Raw genomic sequence first — 27018 nt, 5'->3', positions numbered from 1 at the left:
TACGTGGGCGGTGGGGCTGCAGGCTGGCCTGGGCCTGCCCCAGCACGGCTGCACCAGGGTGGGCAGGTACAACCAGTTGAGGCATTGAGGCGCAGTGAGTCACGGTGGGGCCGGGGGCGGTGGCCCTGGAGCGGTTTAATGCAGCCATGGACCCTCCAGCCTTCCTGCCCTGAGCACCAGGACCACGTTCTACAAATGCACAGACACCTTTATTCACCCCCACAGTGCTCCCCTTCCCCCCAAGTCAGTGCTCTTGGTGGTGTCCCCACAAACAGCCATGTGGCCCCTGGACAGGGACACAGGGACCTGTCACGGCCCGGCAGGGCACAGCCAGTCCTGGCTCTTCACAGTGGCAGCGGAAGAGATGACACCTCCTCCAGACACTCGTCGTAGGCCTCCTGGTACTCCTCGTGGGGCTTGATCATGATGACGCAGGTCGGGCGCTTGGAGCCGGCCGCAGCTCCCAGGTCCTGTGGGAACAGTGAGACTGTGGGGTGCCAGGTCTCTTCCTGAGGGAAGAGGCTCAGGACCAGCTCACTACATGCCCTGGTCTAATGCAGGGAATCTCTGTGCCGGCCCATCAACCCAAAGCCCTGGGCTGGCACCTGGCACAAGGGGCTGGCACTTGGCTCATGTGCCATGCTTCTTCCCCAGAGCAGGATCTGCAGAGCTGCCTGCACGAGGATGAAGCTCCAAAGACACCTCCTGCCGCTCCCAATTTTCAGCCTACGAAGAGGGTACTGGTCACAGCTCACAACTGAGGAGGGAGAAATTGTCCTGGCTGTGCCCCAGAGGGCTCTTGTCCCTGATATCCCCCAGGGCTGCTGAGGGAGTCGATCGTGGCAAATAGTTCTGTGATCCCATAGTGAAACACTCCTACACCTCCCCCATGTCCGTTCTGTGAAAAGCATCAGGTTCTTTACCTGGTCACTGCATCTGCACCTCCCCAGGACAGCTCCAGTCACAGCCTGGACTCCTCACAGGGGCTGGTTCGCCCCCAGCACTCACCGATTTGGAAGGGACGTAAGCGTAGGGGAGGCTCCTGTCCTCGCACATGATGGGGATGTGGCAGTACACATCGATGGGCAGCGTGTCCCCAGCCAGCACCGTGATCCTGCAGGGAGAGCCGTGTCAGTGGCAGGGCTGGACCAGAGGGGCCGCGGGCCGGGGCTGCACTTACCCCTTCTCGCCCTTGTTGATGAACTTCTGCACCTCCTTCACACCGCGGCGGATCTGCTTGTGCTTGGCCGCTGCAAGAGAACCACGGAGTGAGGGGCTGAGAGAGAACCACGGACTGAAGGGCTGGAGAGAACCATAGAGTGAGGGAGGGGAGTAAGAGGCTAGAGAGAACTACGGAATGGACGGGCTGGAGAGAACCACGGAGTGAGGGGCTGCACCACGCCATCGCCATGCCCCAGCCCGGCCCCGCCTCCGCCATATCCCGGCGCCGCCAGACCTTTCCTGATGCACTTGTAAAGCTTCCGCGTGAGCTTGCGGGACGCGAGGGGCTGCGCGATAGGGTTGAGGAAGTCGAGCTGCTCCCGGTACGAGCGCTCGGGAGTCGCCTCCGCCTCGGCCGCCGCCTCGGGCTTGTCCCGCGCCATGGCTCGCGCGGGCCGCTTCCGCTGCCGGGGCACGCGCCGCGCCGGGGCGGGACACGCGGCTCTCCGCTCCCCGCCAGCCAATTGGCAGCTGCGCTGGCGGTGAGAGACAGCCGCGCTGGCCAATGGCAAAGCACCCATTTACCGGTTCCACATCCCGGCCCCGCCCTCCGTCCCATAGCGCCGGCTCCGGTCGCAATCGCAGTTCCAGCCCCGTCTCCAGTCCCAGTCCCAGTCCCAATCGCAGTTCCAGTCCCAGTGCTGGCCCCAGTCTCAATCTCCGTCCCAGGCCCGGTCCCAGTCCCTGTTCGAATTCGAGTTCCAGCCCCAGTCCTGTCTCAATCCCAATACCAGTTCCAGTCCCAGAGTCAGACGCGCCAGGACAAGTTTCAACACGGGCCTTTACTGGGTGTGGTCGGTGCTGGTGACGCTCAGCCCACCCCGAGCCCAGCCCACCACAGGCACGCTCCGGGCCGCTGGCCGCTGTGCCCCGGGGTGCGGCCAGCCACCCCCGCGGCTGTGCCCAGCTCATCCACCTGGCCACAAACTGCATTTTCTCCCTTGTTTTTCATCCCAGCGAACTTTTCTCCCTGCAGGGCTACGTTGCTACTTTTCCCAAAGAAAACAGGAGGCTTCCAACATGGTGCCCCTCCAAGAAACCACTTTGATTCTTATCGCAGTGACCCAGCAGCCACCACTGGGGATAACGAGCTCTGCCCAAGGCCACGGCAGCACATCCCCCGAGCCCAGCACATCCTGAGCCCTAGAGACAGACAACACTGCTCCAAACGAAAGTGGCCTCAGGCATGGCTTGTTACCTTCTCCCTCACTCCAGCCTGTCCCTGGAGTACAGGAGGGCTTCACCCAAAACCTGCAGCTGCTCCATGACCTCTCGCTGCATCTCCACAGCGATGTGGAACACGTGGTGGTCAGAGCTGTTGTACATCACTGCGTTCTGGAACATGAGCATGAGGTCACGCTGGAACTCGATCATGGACTGAATGTGTCCCTTTGCCAGCCTTCTCTTTATGGTGGTTAAATCCATGGGTCTAGAAAAGAGAGAGAGAAGGAGAACTGAATTGCAACCCAGGAGAAGGCATCCTCTGCATGAATGTGATTATTCTCATTTCAGGGTGGCCCTGAAAGCAGAGCTATTTTCAATCAATTTTATTGCTCAGGACAAAGAGGGACAGTGAGAAAGGCTTTTCTTCCAAGTCAGACAAAAGTTAAGTTCAGCCAATGCGACATTTGCCGTCCAACCAAGTTGGCAGGTCATTAGCAGTCACCTCTGAAAAAAATGTGATGCTGAGCTCCAGAGAAGGCAAGCGGTAATTAGTCTTCATGAAGTCAGTCCAGGTCTTAGTGGAAAAAGAAAAGTTACTAAAATAGGTATCTATTAAACCCCCTTAAAATCGAATGGTGCCACCAGCAAAAATAGCAGTGCTGGTAAGGGGAACACGATGGGGAATAAATATTACTTCTCTTATTTTGACAGAATGGGAAAATGAATGGCTGCAGAGAGGACAACTGTGACCAGAATAGAACATGATTCAGCTCTGAAAAATGCCCTTAATCTCTCTGGGAAATATTGTTATGACCCACTTCTGCACTGAGAGTGAAACATCTGGGGCGCAGGCAGCGGGTGAGGAGGGGGCATTGCCTGAGGCACATCCCAGCACGGGGAGAAGGGACTGCTGAGCTGCAAGGAGCTGGATCCCCTGCCCAGGGACTGTGCCTGGGCTAAGCCATGCAATGCCTGCAAAGGGCAGGCACAATTCCCACCAGCTCCAAAGTTAGTGCAAGCTTCCAGGTTCTAATTACCCAGAAGGGAGTTTTAATAAAAGAAATCAGTGGGAAATGCTGGTGACAGCCAAACTCTGGAAAAGGAGGAAGGAAACCATCCCACTGGGCCTTTGGAAACCAAAAAACAACAGAAAAGAACCAGAGAGAAATCAACTAGTGAGCATTTCCTCCACAAACTCACCTCTTTACCACATCCCTGTATCCAGGGGCTTGTTTCTCTGACACTGGCTTCAGGAACGGGCTGCTGTATCTACAGGGACAAGGACAAAGAATGTTCTGTGCCTGCCTCTGTGCCAAAGGCAGCACTGGGACATGAAGCAGTGCTTCTCTGTCCCTGCCTGCCATGAGGGCCACAGACAGTGCTGTGCCAGCTGTGTAGGAAGCAGCACTTGGGCTCTGCCACATTAAGCAGAGGAAATAAATATGCAGTGTTCTCTCCAGCTCTGCAGCACACAACTGTTCCTAAAGCAAAGCCCTGGAGAGACAGCCCAGCCTCTGGGGAGGGGAGGACAAGGCCTGATGACACAGGAGTTGAGATTCAGGGCAGTGTGTTCAGGACATGTTGATCCAGCCCTCTGCTCCCACGTACCTGTGACTGGCTATCATCCTCCAGATGGTCAGGAGTGTTTTCTTGAGGAGCGAATGCTGAAGGGGGTTATTCCAGCTTGGCTGCACCCTGTGGATTGAAGGCATTGCCAGATTATCACACTCGAGACAAAGTGGGAGGTGGCAATTCTGCTGGCACCCACCACATCCACAACCTTGGAGTGTGATGGTGTCCTCCATAGGAACACACAAGTAAACATCCAGAATGCAGGAAGATGCAGGGCAATCGGTAAAAACAAGAGCTGAGCTGAAGGGCAGGATCAAACTGGACAGAAAACCACGTGCTACTCTGCAGTTTAGAACTTTACTGAGGTGGTTTTTATGAAGTTTCTCATCCCAACCCCCCATGTCTTTCCTTTGAAAGGCAGCCCAGATGATCACACGTGGCAGAGCCTGCATGTGACAGACATACCTGCACCTGCTTAAAGGGGGTTGGTAATGCCTCTCTCAGGAGCTGGACTGTGCATTGCCTGACAGAACCTGATGCCCAGCCTATCTGCCTTGAGGAAATGCATATTTTCCATTTAATCTCTTATTTAATCTCTGCTCTTCTCAATCCACTTTAGGATCGATGCCTCAAAATGCTGGCAGATCCACAGAGATAGCACAAGTTCCCTCCTGTTCTCCTTGGCTGTCTCACGTTCCTGGATGTGACCTGTGCCATACACTTGTTCTCATGTGTGACAAGGGAAACGACTCTGTTCTGCTGCACCTGCAAGAAAAGAACCAGCTACTTACAGGTGTGTGTTGGGAGGGCTTGTGGAATCCAGCACTGGGGCTGCAGAGGTGCTGCCACTGTCGTCTTGGTCCTGGGCTTGAGCACTCATCTCCTGTGCATCCTGCTCACCTAAAGCTTGTTCTCCAGGTGACTCTGGAGTCTTGTCCTGAGGAGCACAGAGGAGTAGACATCTAAAATGGCAGCCTGAGATAAAGGACCTGAGTCCTTTATCTAGAAGCCAGCCTGCTGCACATCCCTTTACTGCATCCGGGCTCAGCTGGGAGCTCACTTGCTCTCTGTTATTCTTAGGATGATGTTTGACCTTACTCAGACCTTCCCTGTGCTGCTCAGCGCTCAGTAACAGCTGGGTCTGATCTCTTGGATCCTGTCCACCTCTGGCTAACACAAACCCTGTGGAGCTGCCCAGTGTTGTGTCTGTCTGCTCTCTGGGAAGAGTCATGGATGTAGAGAGGGCAATCAGCAGCTGAGGTAAGACTGCCTCAGGCTTGTTAAAGCTCGAGATACAGATAACAGGATCCCCTAGAGCACAACAAGGTTGTTTCCCCAGAAACTCCCACATGAATATGACAGGGAATAGAGTCATCCAGGAAGAAGAGTGGTGCTGTTGGACTAATTTGCCAATAAAATGTAGAGTGGCAGGAGAGGGAGGCTTTTTGAAGTCCAGATGTGGGATTATGTGCAGGGGCACCTCAGAATCCTCAACAGGTCTGAAGCACGGGCAGACTTCTCAGGAAGAAACTGGACGCTGTGCTGTGTTTGACTTTGACCACTGGCAGAACTACGAGGGAACTGCTGTTAATAACAGCAGTTAAGAACAGAGTAACTTCTGGGAATAGCACTGTTCTGCCTGAACAGGTGAAACCCCTGAAAGTTACTTGACTCCAGTGTCCGAGTTTTCAAGGGAACAAGTGTGAGTGTGGAAAAACTACACCGTTCTTCCACTGCTATGTTACCTGTCCCAGGAATACCTCGCAGGCTGGTGGAAGACCACAGCCCCCTAGACACAGGACTGATGCAAACCCAGGCTAAACAGTGCCTGCTTCCAAGACATGAAGGTCCCCAGGGGCAGATGGTTATTGCTGGCACAGCCACGTGGGCCTGAAACCAGCCAAGCTGTGCTGCAAAACACAGCAATTAGAACAAGGCAAGTATTCCAGTCTTGCCTTAAACCTGAGAGCAGCCTGCCAGCTCTCATGAGTCACCTTTACACTGCCAAGGAGCAATTCCTCCAACTCACATCTGAGGGTTTGATCTGTAAAAAGCTTCCTGTTTATAAAGATACACAGCCATACATAAAAAACACCCTTCCCTCTTATATTTCTCCTGCGTTCCCCTCCCTGCTGTCTCCTCCTGTGTGTCCCTGCCTCCCTGGGACTCCCCCATCTCTTCTAGAGCTAGTTTCCTTCACTCTCTATTGTCTCTCATCCAGGACCAAAGGCTCTTTTAGGACCACCACTACCCTACCCCTCTTCCCAAGAGGTGTTCTTTCTCATCTTCTGCCAGAATGTGTAGTTGACTTCTCTCTGCTCCCAAGACTGCTGTTCCTGTGGTCTTTTCCTGGCACCTCACATCTTCCCCATCACTCTGCTTCCCTAAGCCACAATAATCCCACTGAGTCTGTGATGACTCTGTGCTGTCAGTGCAGAGAGATTCCAACATCTGGGTTACCTGCAACACAGTGATTTATTACTTCAAATTGTGAAGGCAAAAGGGAGAAGAAATAAACAGCACAGATGCTATTTTTGCATTCACTCATGAACGCCTTTCCATTTTTAGGAATCCTTGCAAAGTCTTCTGATGAAGCCCTATGTTATTATTACAGTGTCAGTTCACTGACATTTCTGTGCTTTAGGGTGAGCTGTGTTTTGGCAAAACAGCTCCCTTGTTGCAGTGCCAGCTCCAAATGGGAGGAAGGGCTGGGCTTGGGCCAGGGAGTGAGTGAACCCAGGGCATCTGCTGTGCCCCCAGATTGTTTCTGTGTGTAGGGATGGTGGAGGCTCTGAAAAACCCCGATGTTTCAAGAGGGTCTGAACTATGCTGCCCACCTTCCTGTCATCCAAACAGCCCTACCTCGAAAAGGAACTGGAGAAGATTGTTGCTTTCATACGGCTTCTCTGTCTCTTGGTAATCTTCACTATCATCCTCCCAGAGAGGCTCACTCAACCTCAGCTCACAGTCTGCCTCTTGGGTGCTCTCCTCTACCTTCCCCACAGCCATGTCTTCAGTATTTCTCCAGCTCCTCATGTCCAGATCCAAGCTTGAATCCCAGTCGGGAAGAGGCTGGAAGCCACTGTTCTGTGACTCCCAGGATTGGCCCATCTGCAAACAATAAAAAGAGAAAGCAATTTATTTGTACCCTGATCCAGAACTGCCGAGCCCAGCTTGTTTCATGACACACTCTGAGAGCCCCAGCACAGGAAGGACTCTGAGGTGAGCAGTCTGTACCTGCTCAGTCTATACCTGAGCCCTACACACAGCATGTGGCAGGGCTGCAGCTCTGCAACACAAACTGCTGCTTCAGAGCAACTGCATTATAGGTTTTCTGGTGCTTTTGCTGTGCCCTTCCCCTGCCCAGGGATTGGTGGGTCACTGTGCTCAGGGCTTGCTGAGCTGGCTAGAAGCACGGGGTTTTGCTGGATGCTCCATGTTTAAGGTGCTGAAGGCACCAGCAAGGTCAAACTGAGTCCTGATGGGGCTCCTCAGCTGCTGACTGTTGTGAACAACTTGTGACTCCAAGGACAACTCACTGAAATTCCCTTTGCTGCCCCTTGGAAACCTTTTATACTGGAAATAACTTATTACAAAGCTTACAAACACTTTGTTTTTAAAGTGACAGGTGTGATTTAGCTGGATGGTGATATCTCATCTACCTGAGTCAGAAGAATTATAACCCTGCACAGATACACACTGACAGAGGACAGTTCTACATATTTCAGAAAATAAAAATTAGCAATCTCTTAAGAAGGAAGAAACCATTAATTTCATCTCTGTTCATTAGTCTATGCCTAAGTATCTTCTACTGCAGTAGTCAACTAAGATTTCTCTAAGCCTGGGGAATTGCTTGCAGAGTCACAGTAACAGTAAGTGATGTTAGAGAATCTGTATCTTGCCCCTGAATGGAGCTGTGTGGATGCTGCACCTATGGAGAATTCTATGCATTAATTACAGTGTCTTTAGAGTTTTCAGTTAATTACGTACAACCTAATTTTTTCAGAGTTTTGAACAAGCACATTTCTCACTGACTGCCTTTTGCACTCTCAGGACTGCTAGCACAGCTCCAAGTACAGCTTATGGTGCATAACTGAGAGAAATAAAGAATCCACTGGGTTTGAGGATGAGAAAACTGGTTTGCTTATTTCCTGAACTTGCCAGCAGAGTTAGGATCTGAAAGCCTGTCCTTCCAAAACCTCTTTCAAAGTTAACTTCAGTGGAAGCAGAAGAAATTTGATGAGATAAGAGATAACATTACCTGCTCTCAGCTTCCAGAGTTGGTGTTGGGCAAGGAGTTGGGCAAACTGAGATTTCATCTGAAGAGGAACCCTGTGCCTAAAGCACTGTCCTGCACCCTCAGCAGAGCTTGGCACACACAGAACCAGCCACTGCAGCTCAGCTGAGGAACAGAAAACCCTTACCCAGGGTAATCTGATCCTTTATGATCATCTTTCTGTACTCCAGTTGAGAGGGTTTAAAATCAGAAAGCCCAGGGAACTTGGGCATAAGCATTGATTAAAGAGATCTTCAGCCTTATGTTCAGTTTTCCCAAATCTTGGAAGACTCAAGATGCCAGAGAGCAGAACAGCAGCTTTAGTGCAAGACATGATGAGGGAAATAATCCCAGGCTGCTCAGCTCCACACCAATTCTGGACCAAATGATACAGACTTCAAATTTTAATTAAGAACTGCCTGACAGTTCTTAATAATGTTGGCCACATAAGTCACCAGCAAGGAACCTTTCTCAAATTGGAAAGTTTTAGTTCGCTTTGCAGAGATCAGACACTGTGCAACCCTTGCTGATTTGAGAAAAAGCTGTTAGAAATCAAGGAGGCAGTCTTTAAAAAGAACTTACATGTCAAAACAAGAAAAATGATAAAAGCCTGAACTCTACTAAATGAAATCTAGAATACACATAAAGTAGGCAAAAAAAAAAGGAAAAAGAAAACCAGAACAATTTGCTAAAGACATAAAAGCAAATAAAAACAACAAACCTCATCAAAAACATCAGAAGCAGAGAACTGACAGATGATCAGTGGCGATGACGCATGATCAGTGCCAAACATCTCAGTGGAAAATAGGGCCAGTTGGAAAAACCAAATTAATCATCATTATCAGCAGTGCCACAGAGGAGATCACATGAGACCTTCTCTTGGGATGGGTCTGAGAGATGGTTTCTAATTAAAATGTCAACAGGGGAGGTTTTAGAACAATTTAAGGGAGTGGGTAAACCTTAGAACCCATTGGGATTCACTTGTGAGTCTTAAAGAAGCTTAAATATAATGTGACCAATCCTACGCTGTGTAACCTGTCATTTAAGTTTAAGAAGAAAACCAGAAAGGGGTGATTGTTTTATCTGTCTGTAAAAGGGTGGGTGTTGGGAGATAAAGCACAGTAAAACATCAGCTCTGTACCAGACAGATTAGAACAAAGTATTAGGAAGAACAGAATTAGTAGTCAGAGCACGAGATGATGAACTGGGAAAGAGGCAATGGGGCTCTGTAGAGAAAATCATATCTTAAGAGTTTTAAAGCTCTTAGACTATTAAAAGGTCATGGGACAAGGGAAAAGACTGAGAGAAAAATATCTGTTTAAGAGAAGAAACCAAGGGTAGGAAGGAACAGAAATGCTTGACACAATGAAAGCAAGTTACTTGTGGGCCTTATAAAGGTCCTCTCACATGCTGCACCTTCAGTTTTCCAACAGAGACAAAGGCAGGGCAGGGGTGTTACAGAGGAGATGGAGCCAGACTCTTCTCAGTGCCCAACAGTGAAAGAAGGGGACAGTAATGACAAGTTGCACCAAAGGAATTTCAGACTAGGTAAATATTTACTCCACGAGGAGTGGGTAAGCACTGAAACACCTTGTCCAGAGGTGCTAGGGAACCTCCATCCTTGATTTTCAAAACTTGAAAAATCTACCTTTGAAGCTGGCCCTATTCTGAGCAGCAGGTTAGAGGAATGCACAGAGGTCCTTTCCAACTTAGAATAATAGAATCGTTGGGTTGGAAGGGAACTTAAAAGGCCATCCGGGTCCAGCCCCCCCTGCAATGAGCAGGGACATCTTCAACTAGCCCCAAGCTGCTCAGGACATCTCCAGGAATGGGGTACCCAGCTTCTCTGGGCAACCTGTGCCAGTGCCTCACCACCCTCATTGTAAAAAAAATCTTCATCTAGTCTAAACTGACTCTCTTTTAGTGCCAAACCATTACCCCTTATCCTGCCACAACAGGCCATGCTAAAATGTTTGTCCTCAACTTAAATAATTCCATAGCATACACAAAGAACCCTGTAACTTTTTGTGTTGTGAAAATAACAAGCTGTACTCTCTGGAAACTGTAACACAAAAACTCAAATCAGAAATGTGTTCCCAGGTTTAGTATTGAAGGACAATTAACCAAAAATCAAAGGATTTTCAGCATTTCCACATCGTTCTGGGTGAAAATACACCTCAGTGATACATGGAACTAAAACAGCAGGCACAGCCAACTTCAACAATAAACTTGTGAAAATAAAGAGCTCTTACTAGGCCAGGTAACAATGCCTCTGGTCTTAATCCCAGTGACTCAGTTTCCTGAAACCTGTGTAACAGAAAGCTGCAGCCTGTACATGCTGCAGAGTGTATAACACTCCCAGCTGCTGCAAAGCATCAAGGATGATACTGTTTTGTTGGTGTCTTTTCTTCCCCATGGAAGGCTGTGGGGGCAGAAAACCCTCAAGTTTCATCTCACAGGTTGTATGAGCAGAAAAGAAGGTGGCAACTTAGAAATTCTCACAGAGAACTTCAACCTCCATGTTGCTTAGGAAAAGGACTGTAATTTCCAGTATAAACAGTGCATAAACTCAGATGTGAAACCAGGTACTGGCAATCCTGCCTGCAGCTGCTGGGATCACAGACTTTCACTAGTGTAGCCTTCACAGATCTCCGGGGAAAGAATGTACAGTACTTTTCAATGCGTTTTCTCCTAAGGGAAGCTCCAACAAGACTGTGTTATTGAACTTCTCATGGTTAGATTTCCTGTATCATCACAGTGGTGCTGTATCCTCACTCACTCAAGCAGAGAATCTTCCTCTCCATCCAAGCATTATGGAACATTCCCGTGATTAATGGATAGTCTGTAAGGCCAAAGCTCTGCCATGTGTGTGTTGGTCTATGGACAACTGGAAGAGAATTATAGCTGCAGATATTCAAGGCGGGTACCCAAGCTTGTTCCACAGGGTTGCTCCCTGCAGAGCTGCGATGCTCAGTACACTGCACACCGGTTTGTTCCCAGATTTTAATATACATCACATTTACACATCACCAGTAAAAATCTGTACACTTCACAATACAGTACATACGAGCCACCAGTCGCTAGCTAACACCAGAACACTGATGAAGCCCAAGACAACTGCCCTAAAACAGGCAGGGGGGCTAGTCTTCCCCTCTGGGGAAGTTTCTTTGGGATACATATTCCAACGAGACAGTGCTTTCCAGAGGGGCAAGTGAAGAAGAAGGTGAACCAGGTCCCAGAAATGGACCTGCAGCTTTTCTTCCTCCTCCAACAGCTGTTAAGAGCAGCCTGCTTGCACTCCAGCTCCAGATGCCAAGTGCTGGGATTCAGCTGGGATTCTCTCGGTGCCTGTAGCATCATTTCTTCATCTTCAGGTCTGCCTCGATGGCGCAGCGCCGCCCTCTGGTGCCTCCGTCCTGCTCACAAGGCAAACAAACACAGTTACACAACCCGACACCAGAGCTCTGCTCCCTCCAGCACAGGGGGAGGGAGGGAATTCTGCATCTGGCAACAACTTTTCATGCCTTCCAATCAGGAGAAAGGGAAGCTGTCCCTAAGGCGGCCTGGGGAGGCCTGCCTGCAGACCTACCTAAAGATTGCTCTGGACACAGCAGGGTGCTGGGCTTGGCAGCATGTGTGCACTGCTGGACCCAGGGCAGAGAGAGGCAACATGACTCTTGCCCAGATATGTGCTTTTGGAGCCTGGACAGCACAGGCTTTCTCCTAAATGGCAGATTCTAGCTTAAGGTGGGAAGAGGAAACTGCTGACTAACCTACCTTATCAGCTGCTGATCCCTATGGCAAGTGCTCCTCCAGTTGAGTGACCCTGGCACTAGCTCCCTAGTTTCTTGGCATAACTCCTTTCCATGAGCAGAAGGCGAGCTGAGAGCTTCCTTTGATGCGCTGCCCTCTCTTTCTGGCTGACATGCTGACTCTCCTGGAGTACTCCTCTGTCTTTAGATACACGTGAGAGATAAGAACAACTCTCCAACTTCCTCTCCTCTCTCCTCCCCGCAACTCAGAGACTTGGGGTTCCCCAGAGGGAGTATTTTTCCAAACACTTCTGGATCACCACAGGCACAGAGCAAGGTATTTCTGCAGAGTGTCTTATTTGCTTTCTGGACCAGGAATGATAAAGGAGTACACAGCTGACTCCTCACTCTCCCAAGACCTGTTGTACTGCCTCCGACGTGTGGAAGGGGCAGCTGTATAAACATGGGAGATGTAGGAAATACAGGTCTGCACCACTTGGTTTGTCTTCCCACTTACATGGAAAGAAAGCAGGAGAGAAGTTGTGGAAATAAAGCAAAAGCAGATGACAAAACGAAAACTCTTGGAACCAAAAGAATAGACTGAAGCCCCTCCCGCTCACCCACGCTGAGAATAAGGGACTGAGATGTTTCTTCTCTAAGGATCACAGTGGTGCAGCCCCCAAGTCAAACACACCCCTTGCAGTGCTAAGGATGCTGTGACAGTGCAGTGATCACCCAGACAAGGAGCAGAGCACCTGCCAGCAGAACCTGCTGGAGCCTTTCAATACTTACAAAGAGAGAGAGAAGGAAGGCAGGAGAGCCCATTGGGACACTGTCCTGTTAAAAGGCCAAACAGAAGGACTTATCAGGCATCAGCTACGGAAATGCACACACCACACAGAAGCACTGAGCCCACACACGAGCATAGAGAAACATGTGCCCCACTCCCCTTCCTGCACAGCATCAGTCTTATGCAGCAGGAACATAAAAACAGACAAAAAGAGGGATACTGCAAGAGTCAGAATGCTAGGAAAGGGATGTTCCCTTCTCAGCCATGGCAAGGCCTGGTCTACCAAACAATTTCTGCAAGGTGCAGTTGCCGCTAGAACTGAGCAGGCAGTCCCTGCTGTCACAGTGTTGTGTGCACCAGCTGAGAGCACCTGAGACCACTTCATCATGTTTGGACGTCTTTACAGAAGAAAAAAGCCAAACAAACCTTCACTGCTTAGATCAGTGTGGAATTCAGAGGTTCTCCGGTGTGTTTTACACAGCAAACCAGAGTCAACTGATTCTCTCTCTCCAAAAACCAGACTAGAAAGTGAAGGACATGGCAATTCCCTTCACCTTCCTGCCATATCACACCTCTACCAATACTCTCTTCATTTCCCTACAGGTTTTATCACCTGTTTTTACAAAGTGATAGAACTATTGGAATTACAGAGGATACTCATGAGACCTGCCTCTTGAATGCTGTACAGGTCCAGAACTGAAATCTAATCAATGGACACATTTGAAGAAAATTTGTTCACATGAAGATGCTGGAACTACTGCAATCTCAAAAAACATTCTGCCTCTCTCGTGTGAGAACTTCATGCACTATCTTGGGATTCTTCAGAGGATCCCAAGTGCCCTTCCAGAGGGTGCAGCATTCTCACCTTCTCTGAAGCATCTTGCTTGCGAGTGGAGTCTCGCCCCCGCAGGCTCTTTGCACTGATCCCTGACTCCGATGTTTGCATCATCAGTTGTGTGGCCAGAAATTGCTGCAAGAAAACCACACTCTGTTAAGATTGCCAGGCAAAACAAGCTCAGTAAGTGTGTGTCAGTTAACTATCACAGACCACAGGCCGGGAATGATTGGGTCAGAGGCAGTTTCAGTTCCTTTTCTGCTGCTCAAAATAAGTTCCCCTATTTACCTCAGAAGCCACAAGTCCCGAGGAAGTACAAAACCTCAGTTCAAACTCTGTTAGTCCTGCCAGTTGGAATGTTCTGCTTCACAGGACATTTTAAATGGCATAAATTCATGAGACAGTTTCATGTACACTTTATATCAACATAAACCAGCACAGCCACCCAAAGAAGCAGTCGCGTCCCCTGTCATTCACTGTTTTGTTGCTTGTTTCTGTTCCTGAACCACACCCCAGTTCTTGCTGGCCTAAGCATTTCCCTGAAGGAAATTGCATTTGAAATTGGTCTGGGTTGAACCTATAAAAAATTTTGCTGCGTTACTTTTAACTCGCCCACAATTCTAGTTCAACTCAACACCTGAGCAAGCACGAGAGAGATGCAGGGAAGGACAGGACTCCTGCATTCAAATACATGGCGAGTGAAACCACAGTCTTACATCTATGGACCAAGGCAGATGTTCTGTTCTCAGCTCAGTACTTTACCTGAATCTGCTCCAGGACATCTCGCTGCATCTCCACAGCCATGTGGTACACATCATGGTCGGAGCTGTTGTACATAACTGCATTTTGAAACATCAGCATAATATCACGCTGGAACTCAGCTGTGGTTCGTATCAGCCCGTTCTCAATGTTCTTTTTGATGGTAGATAAATCCATTGGCCTATGAAAGAAATGCAAGCAAAATTGCAACAGGAACACTTAACTCTTTTTCCCTCTCTTTTGGAAACAACCCTGAGTCTGTAACATTGTCTAGTTAGAGAGTCTGTTTAATTTAGCTGAACAGGTTCTGCCCCAGACAAGCTGTGCTCCTGAGTATCAAAGCCTGGATCAGAAGACACAAGCTGTCCAGGAATGGTGAAAACAGCCTGAGCGATGCCTCAGGAGAGGCATCTGCCTTCTCCAGGCATCACAGAAGAAGAAACTAAGGAGCTAGAGCTGCAGCCACTGAACTTGAAGTGTTCAGTGGAGAGGTTTCAGGGGCTAGCAGGGGATTCTGGTAATTCTTCTAGAAAAGTTCACTACCTGGGACCATAAAAAATGCTGATTAAAGAAGACAGCTTTTAGGAATTTCAGAGGTTAATCCTATCCTTTGATAGAAACTGAGAAAAACAGATCAGTCATGTGTCACCTTACTGATAAAAATGTTCTGTGTAACTCAGTGTACTTCACTCAAGTCAAGGTTCTGTACAGACATGTGTCTGTTACTGAAGACCCACTTCTTGGGGAAACCTGCTTCTGACTGAATCATGTCAGAAAAAAAAATGCATTTCAAGTGTTCCAACCTGCACGGCAGGCAAAACCTACACTGTTCCTGCCAGAAATCCCTACACAAATAAGAAAACATACAGAGCTCTAGTGATGGAAAGCTGCTGAGACTCACCTCTGCACGATGCTGTGGTAGCCTGGTGCTATATCATCAGTTACAGGCTGCAGGAAGACATTGGCATACCTGCAGAGAGAAAGAGTCTACTTAGTGTCCATCCTTGCTGGTAAATATTTGTTTCATGCTCTCCTGTTTATTTGTCTGTAACAGTATGATTCATCATCTCCTGGTACCAACAGAGATAAGCCTCTGAGATGGAAGAGTGGAGACTTGTCTAGGATTAGTCACTTCTTTCTGTAAAGACATCAAACTCACTCACCTGTGATTAGCTGCTGCTCTCCAAACTAGCATGATGGCTTTCTTCCAGATCTTCTGGGCCTGTATGGCTTCCTGATCCTCACTGCACACTGAGCTGGGAAGAGAAAAACATACTTCCTTTAGGAGTCTGCACAGTGCCTCAAAGCAGAAAACTCACGGTTTATTTTGCCTTTGACATGCCCGTGCTAATCCATGCCAAGTCAGAAGGAAAAAGTGGGAGCTGGTATTGGGGTGCTGTCTGCACACTTGCCCTTGTAAGCAAGGAGAACCAGAAATAATCATCACCAAATTCCCACTCAGCAAAACAGAAATGAGATTCCTACACTCCCTCCACAACTCCCTGACACTCACAACTGCGAGGAGGCCGGGCTGCTGGGGATGGAGTCGGCGAGTGCGTGGGACTGCAGAGGCGCGTTGTGGACGCTGAAGCCGTCGTCGCTCTCACTCACGGGGGGTTCGTTATCCATCTCTGACAGATATCCCTCACCCTGATCTTCCTCTTTGGGCTCCTCCAAACTGGCAGCCTCACTGGCACCGTCCTCATCGTCCTCCTCACCCTGCCCATCCTGAAACACAGAGTCCGTGAGCCAGCACAGCCAGCTACAACAGCAACTCAGAGCCTCCAAACCATTCAGCGAACAAAGTGATTTTCTTGTTACCCTGCTGACAACTGTACAGGCACTTCCAGGGAATCCCAGTCTCTCTGGCCTGCCCTACCTCCCCCCGCAGACCCACAAGCACGTACACACACAGCTTTACAGCTTGAAGCTCTCTCTCCTTTAGCTCCCACTGCAGGCTGCTTCCTTCTCAACGCAGAAAGCTGAACACAAGCTTTGCTTTTCAGCAGACAGCAGCAGCAGTGAGATGTTGCTAATAAACTCAGGATCACTGTAACTGAGAATTACCTTCATCTGACTCCGAAACAGGGCTTGGGCCTCCTCCTTCATTGACTCTGTGAAAGAAAGAAATGCAGAAAGGTTGACTCTCCAAAGCAGTCTTCCCTACAAAAGCTCCTGCACCAATGCCTACTGTCCTGCAGTAATTACCACTGTTCCTACACGTATCTTTTGTCCCTCCTCCCCAAAAAACCTGAACCATATCACTGACAACTATCCAGCTAATAATGTTGCATGTAAAAGATTTCCTAGCTGAATTAAGTTACCTGACAGCTCAAATTTGTGCTGAACATCAGCCTGTGAGGAGTCTTCACTCACATTTGGGACTTGTGGAGGGGATGAATCATCATCAGGTGGGGTCTGGAGGGAAGAGAAATGCACAAATCTAGATGTTTGTGTCAGCTTACTTCAGTGAAGGTGTGGGCACATCTCACTCACCCTAACCTAACTCAAGGCAATTGAGATTCACTGAGCACCTTCTCAGCAGCAATTCTGCACATGGGCAAGGGGAGATACACGAAGGTACTGCCTAAAGCAGAGCTGCTCTGCTCATCAAGCACATCAGCAGCATGACTTCCAGAAAACAGTCAGTCACATCCACTGAAGGGTCACCTTCAGCCCAGCAGTCATCCTTCCTCTAAATTTCTCTCCTACCTGCCACAACTGCTCCTTTCTTTCCCCACACCAGTTCCAGACAGCCTCTCTGCTCACATACCTCTGTCTTCACTGAATTTAGCACTGCATCTTCTCCCTTGGATGACTCTATATTGATTTCAGGAGTCTCTCCTGATGTTAGACCTGCTCTTTGATCTTCTTCTATCTCTTGACTTCTAAGCTCTGATGTTTCTGTCACTCTTGCAGTTGCTGGTATGGTTTCCTCAGGGCCCAGCTGACTCTGCTCCTGCTCTGCAAGTTCGGTCTTTATTTCTGATGCCAGCTCGCCAATGCCCATTAGGTCTCGAATTCCCTTTGCCTCTGGCTCCTCACACTCTAGTCTCTCCTGCTTCACAGTCACAGACACTTGGGGTATCTGGGCCTGTTTCTCGTGCTCCTGACGAATTGAATGTTCCCATGGGCCAGGAAGGGTCTGAGGGTCATCGGTATCTTCACAGAAAGAAGACAGAGCAGCTTCAACAACTGCTGCATCCAGGACTTCAGGGTGGTCGTCTACCTTTATTGTCAAAACAAACACACAGCAGTGCAGACCAAGGTTAGAAAGAGGGATTAGAGAAAAGGTCATATTATTTCTGAGACAACTGTGGAAAACTCCATGTACTCATACTGCCTTTTGCAGCCACTTGTATCACTCCCTGCAGAGCCTTCCGTGGAGCTTCAGTTTCAGAAATGTGGCACTCCTGGAAAGGATGCTGTGAGCAGCACTCATCTGTCTGCCAGAGATGTGACCTAAACCCTACTCAACATGAGGAAGAAAGAGATTTCTTTGTGCACTCTGAAGAGGAGAACCAGGCTAAGAGGAGAGCTAAGGTGTCAGACTGACAGCAGTGGTGTCATAGGGTCATTTCCTATTGATCTGGAAAACTATGGTGAGAATGTGCACTTTGGAATAGCTATTTCTTTCTTGTTTAAACTAACTAAATTGGCAAACAGCAATTATTTGAGATTGACCAAAATGAATGTGGAGCAAGAGGCACTGGCACTCTGCTTTGCCCACTTACCTTGTCCTCAATGATGGCTATAATATTTCCAACTGTATCAAAGTCCAGCTCTTCCCCCGTATAGGATACTGCAATATCCATTTTCTCAGCCAAATCCAAATCTTCTTTCCCATCCATGCAGTGATCTTTAGAAGACCCTGCAGTGCTGCCAGCCCCAGAACCCAGGCACTCTTTCTTGATGGAATCAATGATCATGGATATTTCACTGCTGTCCATGGACACTGTCACAGTGTGGGAATCAGACACTGCCTCCATGGAAACACAGGCTTCTGGCTGGCTCACTGCACAAGGATGAGAGGGACAGTCAGAGACCAAGCTGGAGAAGTTCAGCCCACATAAACACTGCAGTGGATAAGACCAAGCACCAACCGCAACTATCCCAGGCCCACCCACACCACCATGGCTTAGATAAATAAAAGACAAATATGGGTTTGCTTTCCCACATGAGTGAGATTCCAACCCTTGAACCACAATCCAGCAAACCACCAGCACCCCCACCCAGCAAACCCTGTTTAAAACCACCTGCTTACTCCAGAACCCAGACATAACCATCCTTTTGGCCAGGATGGCAAGTCTGAGATGCTAAAGCCCAGCTGAGAGCTCGCCGGGCGCTGATCCCATGGGAAGTTCTGCTTTCCAGCAGTGCATGACCCAAGAGTGCGTAGTTCAGGAACGCACCTGTGGCTACGCTTTCTGGAGCTGCAGCTGGTGGCACAACGGATGGTGCTGACAGCGTGGGCATCATGACAATAGTTGCCTGGGACACAGGCTCTACGGGGGGTGGCAGGAGCTTAGCTGGAGGTTCGCTGGCAACAGCGGAGAAGGAAGCAAGAGGTGAGGTGAACTGTGCAGGACCAGCTTCTAAAAGCCGGGAAAGCGTAGGAGCACCTAACAGAGAGTAGAAGGGAAAAGCACATGAGCAAGAAGCAGCCACCACTGAAGTCCACAAAGCCACCACTGGGTTCTTCACTGTCTGGTGGCTTCTTCTGGGAAAAGACGCTGAGAGATACCTATAAACAGTCCCAAAAGCTGTACAGAGAACCTGCACCAAAAACACCCGACCCCATTGTGTGTGCAGTCTGAGGCAGAATCATGCAGCTACGGAACACTGTTCACTGTAAGGGCTGGACAGACTAAGCCACACATGCACAGTCGCCCTTCCAAAGGCTCATCCCAATGCGATTATGGGAAATCTGAAAAACAGTGCTGAGAGAGCCACACAAGGTAAGCCAAGACAAACAGTCATCACAGGAGCTGGGAGAGAGCAGGGGGGATCTCTTTGCAGGTCTTTCCTGGAGAATTCCTTTTATATCAAAGGTTGCCACTCATTTTAGCTGTAACTTCCAGTCTGAATTTACTCAACTGTCTGGACCAAATTAACAGGTCTTAAAAGATGTGGATAAGGAAAGCTGCTTACTTGTATGGAATTCTGTATAAATGAATGGCGTAAAACCGCAGTTGCAGACAATGCGATTAAACCACTGGTCAGCAAGAGCTGACAAAAACCCCTCACCTTAGGAAGGTTGTTCTGAAAAAGCCCAATGCAAAGAGTCCTGCACTGTCACTCTCACCCTCACTCTGGAGCTCACAGACCCCTGTGGTCTAACCCTCGAAAGACCTCTGAGCTACAGCAGAGGGAAGGCACACGAGTTCTCCAGATCCACAGGGAGCTGAGTTTGACACACTAAGAATCAGATACTAGACCATTTTTTCCTCAGCTCCCTGTCAACAAACCCTTTCTTTCTATAACGAGATGCCAGCTATTAACCAGTGTCAAACCCAGAAAACTAGACTGCATGGATCAGGACTGAATCAAGCCTAACTGTTTCAGTCACTGTTTTTTCCATAAGGATTAGGATCTACTTAAAAAAGCAGGGGTGAGAGGGATGTGGGTACAGAAAGAGGAATACAACTCAAAAAGAAGCCCCCAAACCCAGCAGGCTAGATGTCCTTCATCTTTCTCCAAAGAGAATTCACAGAGCAGTCTGAAGGGACATCTTAAGGGAGAACTGTATAGGGAAAGGCCTATACAGGAGTTACCTGAAGCAGCAGGAGATGCAGGGACAGCACCAGGTGTTGACTGCATTTCCCCACTGTGCAGCACTGGAAGGACACTTCCTACCTCCAGCAGCACTCCTGAGCTGTTCATATGACCAGAAGCCACTGCCATTTCGTTTTCACCAACCTGTCAAAGGAGGACGAAACTGAAGTTTTGGGAGATACCATCACATCAGTGATTGTCTGCCAGATGTGCATTTCCATGAACAGGTCCAGCATTTGCTGTTTCAGCATTTCTTCTGCACTCTCCACCCTGCCTGAGGCCCCTCATACAAGTGCACAACGTGAGAGTCTGCAACTAATTTCTCTTCTTCAGCTACAACACAGCTGCAGTGCCACCTTCGAGGTCGGGCCAAATAGATCATTGCTCTACGTCAGTTCCTCTGTTCAAGGACCTCACAATCCTTTACAGACACGAGTCTCTTTAGACCCTGAGATGGCATGGAAATATCCCTCATTTTGAGTTGAGAGAACAGAAGTATCAAGATGGAAAGTAACTCTATCAAGGTCAGACAATGAACCTATGATAGACCTTGAAAGAGATGTAAACCAGTCCTGTTCCTACAAAGAAAACCCAGTCTTCCACAGCCATTACCTTTCCCTGCTCCACTTTGCAAACATAGAACCCACGGAACATTTACCCAAACTAACAAATAGAAAAGGCTGACTAAATCTTACTACAAAAATAAAGTCAACAGCCAACACAGCTACTCCATCACACAAGCACTAACACAGGGAATCCGTGCCACAGGCAGGCTGATGGCTGCTGTTTTCAGACTGAGCTGTGAACAGTGTCTGCACCTCCCAAGACTTCCAGAGTCAGTAACACCACAAGCAAGTTCTCATCACAGTGATTTTAGTAACTGTCTACAACTAGGAGAAAACTGAAACGCTTCAATATAGGTCATAAACCCCATTAAAGTATTCCCTACTCTTATGCTAAGACACATTACAGGTCTTGAAATGCAACTTCCTGCCAAGATGTAAAGAACTTTGGGCCCAAAGTAATCACCAAGAACAGCTCCGAGGAGGCTGATGGGAATGATGCTGACTAACAAGTTCCCTTCCCTAAGGAGAACAATTTCCTCTGGCAAAGCCTGCAACTCCAACTCCTTACGACTGAGGGGAGACAGCCCGTCCTATGTGCTGCACAATCTCTGCAGTCCTGCTGGGAAAGGGTCCCACCTCTGTGGGATAATTACCTCACAGGGGTAATTATACCTCTCAGCTATCACTTCCGCTGGGACTCTCGCAAAACTGCACATTTTTAAAAAGTCTTTGCAGATCCCCCTTTTTCAGTGGGAGAGTCTGAAGCAAATTGTTTATGTGCTTGCATATATGAGCAGAGAGCTCCATACCAGCCTGGGGCTTGTGGGCAAGAGACTGCCCTTCTTCAGCAGCTCTGAGAGCAGAGGGGAAGGAGGCGGAGTTGCTTTTTGTCCTAGCATCTTTTTCTGGGGTGAATCATCAGTGACTGGGGTCATGGGGGCATCCAGGGGAGCAGAGCCTGGAGGGGTGTCAGGGATTCCAATGAAGGAGGCAACTGGGGTGCTGGGCAATGTCCCTGGCGTGACCTGAGAAAGAGAAAAACCACACTGTTCAAAGCCACATTCCACCACACGGACCAGCCCCACTTGCTGCTTCCCCCAAGAGCATTGATCCAGCACACCACAGACACCTACTCCATTCACTCACTGCACCTACTCCAGGCACGTGCTTTCACCCTTTCCCTGCCCTGTAGTGCCGTTTCCCAGGCACTCACAGACTGCCTGGCCAACCCACTGACGCCCCTACACGGCCTTCGATCCAGACAGCGGATCACCACAGACATGGAAGAGGACATGGATCCCGAGCAGCACCGTACACCAACCACACTGCAGCACGACCGCAGCCAAAAGTCCGCAAAGCAAGGCAAGGGCTTCTCCCCAGGCCCCTTCTCCGTGATGGACGTTGAGCCCCATGTCCCAAACTGGTCTTTCCCTCCTACCTGGGATAAGGATCCTTACCCCTGGACTGGCCTCATCCCCAGCAGGCTGGGACAGATCTCCCAGTGCATATTCCCCCCCTGGGGAGGTCGAGCCGGCGGGGGAACGAACCATCACACCCGTCAGTCGTCGCGGTGGATTCTTAATGGCCTGACGAGCTGGAAGAGAATAGAAACTAAAGTGAGATTCCAGGACTCCATCTTGGACAGTCCCTGAGAATTGCCTCTGACTTTATCCTGAAGAATCTTAAGGAAACAGTTTATGTTGTAGGAATTTCTTGCACCACACTAGGCTCAGTTCCCAAATAATACCAGCTTTGGGTAATGCACCTCTGTTTCAGGTTTCTTTAGCAGCTGGGTATTCACTACCTCCCACCACTGACAGGTTAATTGAATTAACTGCCCCAAGAGTTATAAAGGAATTAAACATTCAGAATAAATGTCTCTCATCTTCAGACACCAGCGAAACTATAGGGAAGACTAAAGGGGTGAAAAGCCTGACATTCTAGCACAGAGCTCCTTGCTAATCCTGCTTCCTCTTAGATACACCTTTCCTACAGATTTTGTTCCTTTCTCAGAAGCCTCTGCATTTTGCCCTGTTACAAATATAGTGCTGGAAAGAGAATACAACCTTTCTCTCCAACTCTAGGGTCAAGGAATTCCTACTGCAGGTCTTAATAAGATCTAAGTATTTCCCAGATGTTCTTATGAATATACACATCTCTCTGAGGAAAAGGAAGGCAGCTCATCTCCAGCTTACCCTGATAAGCAGCATCTGTAGCCTTCCTCTTGACTTCTGCCTCCTCCTCCTCCATTTTTTTCTTTCTGTATACAGAATCAAAACCTGTTAGACAGTGTCTCAGTTCCTCCTTCACAATCATTTTACTGACCCCCCATCCCATTATCTTGGGACAACACTGAACTGTCCCTGCAGATCTGGGCTCAGTTCCCCTGAGGAGGGAAGCAGAGCCAGAGAATGACACACTAGGCAGGAAATTTCACTTCCAGCTGATTATCAAAATGGAACAGCAAGCATGATGCTGCAAACCATCACCAAGCTCTTCACTGAGCAACTCCAAACGATGTTCCACACAAGCTGGTATCCCCTGAGCTAAGCTAAGTCCCCCCTCAGAGGCTGAAGCATCTGCCCGGCGGCCGCATTTCTCTTCACCCAAAGTACACGAAACAAGAGATGCCTGACAGAGTGTCAGGGAACTACAATTTCAGAAGAAAGCACAACACGGAAATAATTAAATAACCCACATCATAATCTCGTTGCACAGCTCCTCCAGTCTGTTATCCATGTGTCCAGCCTGGATCAGCTCTGCATCCTTCTTCAGTTGCCTGTAATCAGAAAACCCTCTTACTTACTGAGCACTGAACAGGAAACCCAAAGTAGCATTTTCACCCCAATCACCATCCCACTTAGACAATCTTTTCAGGACAAGGCTCTCAGATGTGCCACAGCTTAACATCTCTGCCATGTACCTGTATTTTTCCTGTGTTTCTTTAATAATTTTCTTCAACTCCTCAACCCTTTCTGCAGTCAGTTTCCGCACAATAACATCTTCCACAGTTTCCACAACTTCTCCCTTCTCACCACGTTTTCTCCTATAAACAGAAAAAAAAAGTGATATATAAAACACAGAAAACTCAGTTCTCATTTCATAAATGGCTGCTGTCTGTCACTCCTGATACATTCATGCAGAAAAAAAAAAATCAGCTTCCTCCAATTCCCTGAAATGGTCTTGGACAGCACAATCTCTTCTGAAATTTTTATCTAGTGCACCCAGTGCTAAAGATTTCAGGAACAGATCAAAGATGCAAGTCCACTAAAAATTCTCAACCTGAAAAAACCCAGTCATTCTGCTTCAGAGAAGATTCTTCTCTACCCACGAAGAAACATCTACTTTTTTTCTGACCAACACTACTAAAGTCATTTCATCTCCAGTGCTGAAGATCATTCAGCACTAATACAAACAAATACTACTTTGAGACATCCCAGCTTTAAGTTAATTTGACGTGAAGTTCCCAAACAAAACGCCTGGAATTAAGAGCAATAAATATCTGAGACCACAAAGCTGTAAAAAACCACTGCAAAGTAGGGACAAATACAAAACATCTCCCCTTCTTGCTCCTGCTGTCTTTTTTACCCCTACTCTAAATTATAAACTTATGTGTAAAGCTTCTGATCAGTAAGACTAACATGCAGTGTTTTATTCCAGACAAATAAATGTTACCTTCCCCATCTGCCACACCCTGGTCCCACTGTCCACCCACAAAAACTATCACAGCTGAATTTTCTCATTCCTGAATGCTGCTTTACGGAGGAGTTGGCTGGGGAAAAAAGGAAGTTAACAGTAACAAGGACTTTGCTGTCAGAACCGATGAGTCCCCCCAGATTGCTGCAGACTGCACTTGGGTCAGACTTTGTACTCACTTGGGGGTCTCCGTGGTCTCCAACAGCTCTGAATACTGAGATGCACAGTGCTGAGAAGAGATAAAGGAAGTCAGAGGACACTAAAGAGTCAGCTTGAGCTAATACCTATCAACAAAGCCCACAGGGCACTCACTCCCACTTCTTCAGAGGCCCAATGTTTTATGAACAAATCTCACAGTTTTCTCCAGAGTTTCCCCCAAGGCTATAATTTAGTGTAGCTCACAGGGAGGAAGCAAAAACAAAGCTAAAGAACAGATGCTCCCAACTAACAATACAGAAATCAAAGCAAGCAAAAGCTGCAGCTGTAACGTTCCATCTGTGAACACAAACCAAAATATTTAATCGAAGAAGACAAAATAACATTACATCAAGGCCAGTTCCAAAGCTCAACAGACACAGTAAGCAACATAACAACCCCAACTGTCCCTTACAGGACAAAAGTCCCAGGTGCTGGCTCAAACAGCAGGACACACCAAAATACACGGGCATCCACAAATTCCTAGGGCAAGGAATTCCATAGCTTAAATCACATGCCCGGTGAAGAATCGCTTTAGTCAGACTTACTTATTAATTGTTTACTGGACAAAGCATGGAACAATTAATCCTTATTCATCTTCAACACGGCATTTCTGATTATGCACAGATCTGGTGTATTCCTGTTACTCATCTTTTCATGTTAAGGGTTCTACCTTACTTAGCCATCCCTCACAAGGAAAGCTGTTTCATATCTTTGATCACCCATGTCTTTTCCTTAACTTTATCCAACTGGACTGTGAGCTCAAGTTTAATTTCAGAAACAGAAAAATAGTATTTGATTGAAATAAAATTGTTTTTTTTCCAAATTAATTTTGCTACATGTTTTTAAAACAACAAATACATTCTCTTAGGCTTTATATATCCCTTTGCAGAACTCATTTTTTTTGCAAGATTCAAATATCAGTATCTTACCTTTTGGGAAAACCAGTCAGGTGGGCGCCCTGGCTCTGCAAAAGGCTTGATGGCTCTGCTGACTGAGACCCTGCAGGAGGGAAATGGCAAGTCACCATCACTTTCTTCCCCAACTACCATTCAGAGAAAAATTGACAAGCTGTCTTGACATCATTGAATAACCCCCTAAACATGATAAACTCACCAAGGAGCTGTTATGTTTGGGAATTATTATAGTATAAAGTACAAGACTTGAAAATATTTGCCTGCTCCTAATAAAAAATACCTTTGCTCCTCTGCTTTGAAAAGCAAGTTTCTAGCTTCTGATTACGTGACTGTATTTCCACAAACACCTTACTTTTGTAAGGGGAAAAAGGCAGTAAAACAGAGCTACAGGTTCAGTGCACAGGAATCTGTTACCAAGTATCCTTCTTGATCGCAACTCACCTCATCCAATTTATTAATGCAGAATCAGACAATCATCTAATGGTGTAGGACCATTAAGGGACCTTAAAGATCATCTCGTTCCAACCCTCCGCTCTGGGCAGGGACACCTTCCCTGTGTTGCTCCAAGCCCTGTCCAACCTGGCCCTGAACATTTCCAGGGATGGGGCAGCCACAGCTTCTCCGGGGGACCTGTGCCAGGGCCTCACCACCCTCACAGGGAAGAACGTCTTCCTAATCTCCAATCGAACCTTTACTCTGTTGGTTTGAAGCCATTCCCCTTTGTCCTGTCACTTGTCTTGCCCAAAGTCTCTCTCCAGCTCTCATCACTCTGTATTTTAACACACCTCTGCTTTCACACAATAGTTATAAAGGCAGCAAAAAGCCTGTCCAGGTACATCTCTAACACCTTTGACACCCCATCTTTATTCTGTAAAGAGGCGGGGGGGACAGCTCCGCGCTTTGCCCCGGGCACCCGGTGCCTCACACACGCTCAGGTTCCCCGCTCTGTGCTCCCGTACCAATTCTGGTCGCCGCTGCGCATGACGGAGGAGGCCAGGCAGAGCTTCTCGCGGATGGACCAGGGCTCGGTGGGGCCGGCGCTCAGCAGCTTGTGCTCTGCGGGACAGGGCAGGAATGCGCGGGGGCAGCACCCGGGAACACCGGGACGGGACCCCGGGACAACCAGCACTGGCCCCGCCCCTCCCGGACAGCTGACCCCGCCCCTCCTCCCGAAGCCCCGCCCCTCCCCCGAACCACTGTGCCCGCCCCCCGTTTGTCCCTACCCGGAAGGGCCCTTGGCAACCGCTCCGTTCTTCTCGGGCCGTTCCTCTACTCCCCTCCCCACCACAGCCCCGTCGCCGCTCGTTCCCCGCCGCGGCTCCCGCCCGTCCCCGCACTCACTGCCAGTCCCCGCCGCCATCTTCCCCGCCCGGCCCCGAGCAAGGCGGGGCGGAGCCTTGCGCAAAGCCCGCCGGGAGGTGTGCGAGCTGCACTCCCCCTCCCACCCCCCCGCCCCGTCCAGCGGCCAGTTGGTCGGGCTCCGCCCCCGCTGCCTCAGCG

The 27018-nt window shown here is 48.7% G+C and overlaps 2 protein-coding genes and 1 long non-coding RNA gene across 11 annotated transcripts; 1 reads left to right on the top strand and 2 right to left on the bottom strand.

The window, feature by feature from the left end:
* Positions 1–187: 187 nt before the first annotated feature.
* On the bottom strand, positions 188–1757 carry NHP2 (NHP2 ribonucleoprotein). Its single transcript, XM_027682525.1, has 4 exons — positions 1457–1757; positions 1181–1250; positions 1009–1114; positions 188–470 (listed from the first exon to the last, which is right to left on the bottom strand). Exons 1-4 carry the CDS (start codon positions 1740–1742, stop codon positions 345–347), a joined length of 588 nt encoding a protein of 195 aa, XP_027538326.1. The 5' UTR covers positions 1743–1757; the 3' UTR covers positions 188–344.
* Positions 1076–26990, bottom strand: BRD8 (bromodomain containing 8). 9 transcript variants are annotated; one of them, XM_027682486.1, is made up of 29 exons: positions 26860–26990; positions 26478–26574; positions 25534–25603; positions 24586–24635; positions 23634–23756; positions 23409–23489; positions 22906–22970; positions 22168–22304; positions 21520–21735; positions 20144–20288; positions 18782–18991; positions 18104–18384; positions 17143–17598; positions 16694–16787; positions 16437–16483; positions 15883–16097; positions 15533–15625; positions 15271–15339; positions 14373–14550; positions 13641–13745; positions 12778–12822; positions 6820–7068; positions 6214–6417; positions 4749–4894; positions 3994–4080; positions 3586–3654; positions 2420–2650; positions 1181–1250; positions 1076–1114 (listed from the first exon to the last, which is right to left on the bottom strand). In XM_027682486.1, exons 1-27 carry the CDS (start codon positions 26876–26878, stop codon positions 2428–2430), a joined length of 3774 nt encoding a protein of 1257 aa, XP_027538287.1. In that variant the 5' UTR covers positions 26879–26990; the 3' UTR covers positions 1076–1114; positions 1181–1250; positions 2420–2427. The 9 variants fall into 9 exon arrangements, with proteins under 9 accessions (XP_027538287.1, XP_027538288.1, XP_027538291.1 ...); XM_027682487.1 differs by having other exon boundaries at positions 6223–6417; XM_027682490.1 differs by lacking the exon at positions 6214–6417.
* On the top strand, positions 4069–8092 carry LOC113967157. Its single transcript, XR_003534105.1, has 2 exons — positions 4069–4750; positions 7580–8092. It is a non-coding gene; the product is annotated as an uncharacterized LOC113967157 (long non-coding RNA).
* Positions 26991–27018: the final 28 nt, after the last annotated feature.

Source organism: Neopelma chrysocephalum, unplaced genomic scaffold (assembly GCF_003984885.1).
Source record: "Neopelma chrysocephalum unplaced genomic scaffold, ASM398488v2 Primary Assembly neopelma1_63, whole genome shotgun sequence".
Lineage (NCBI taxonomy): Eukaryota > Metazoa > Chordata > Aves > Passeriformes > Pipridae > Neopelma > Neopelma chrysocephalum.
Note: the sequence above shows the minus strand (reverse complement) of the source record. Positions and strands in the feature narration are given on the sequence as shown.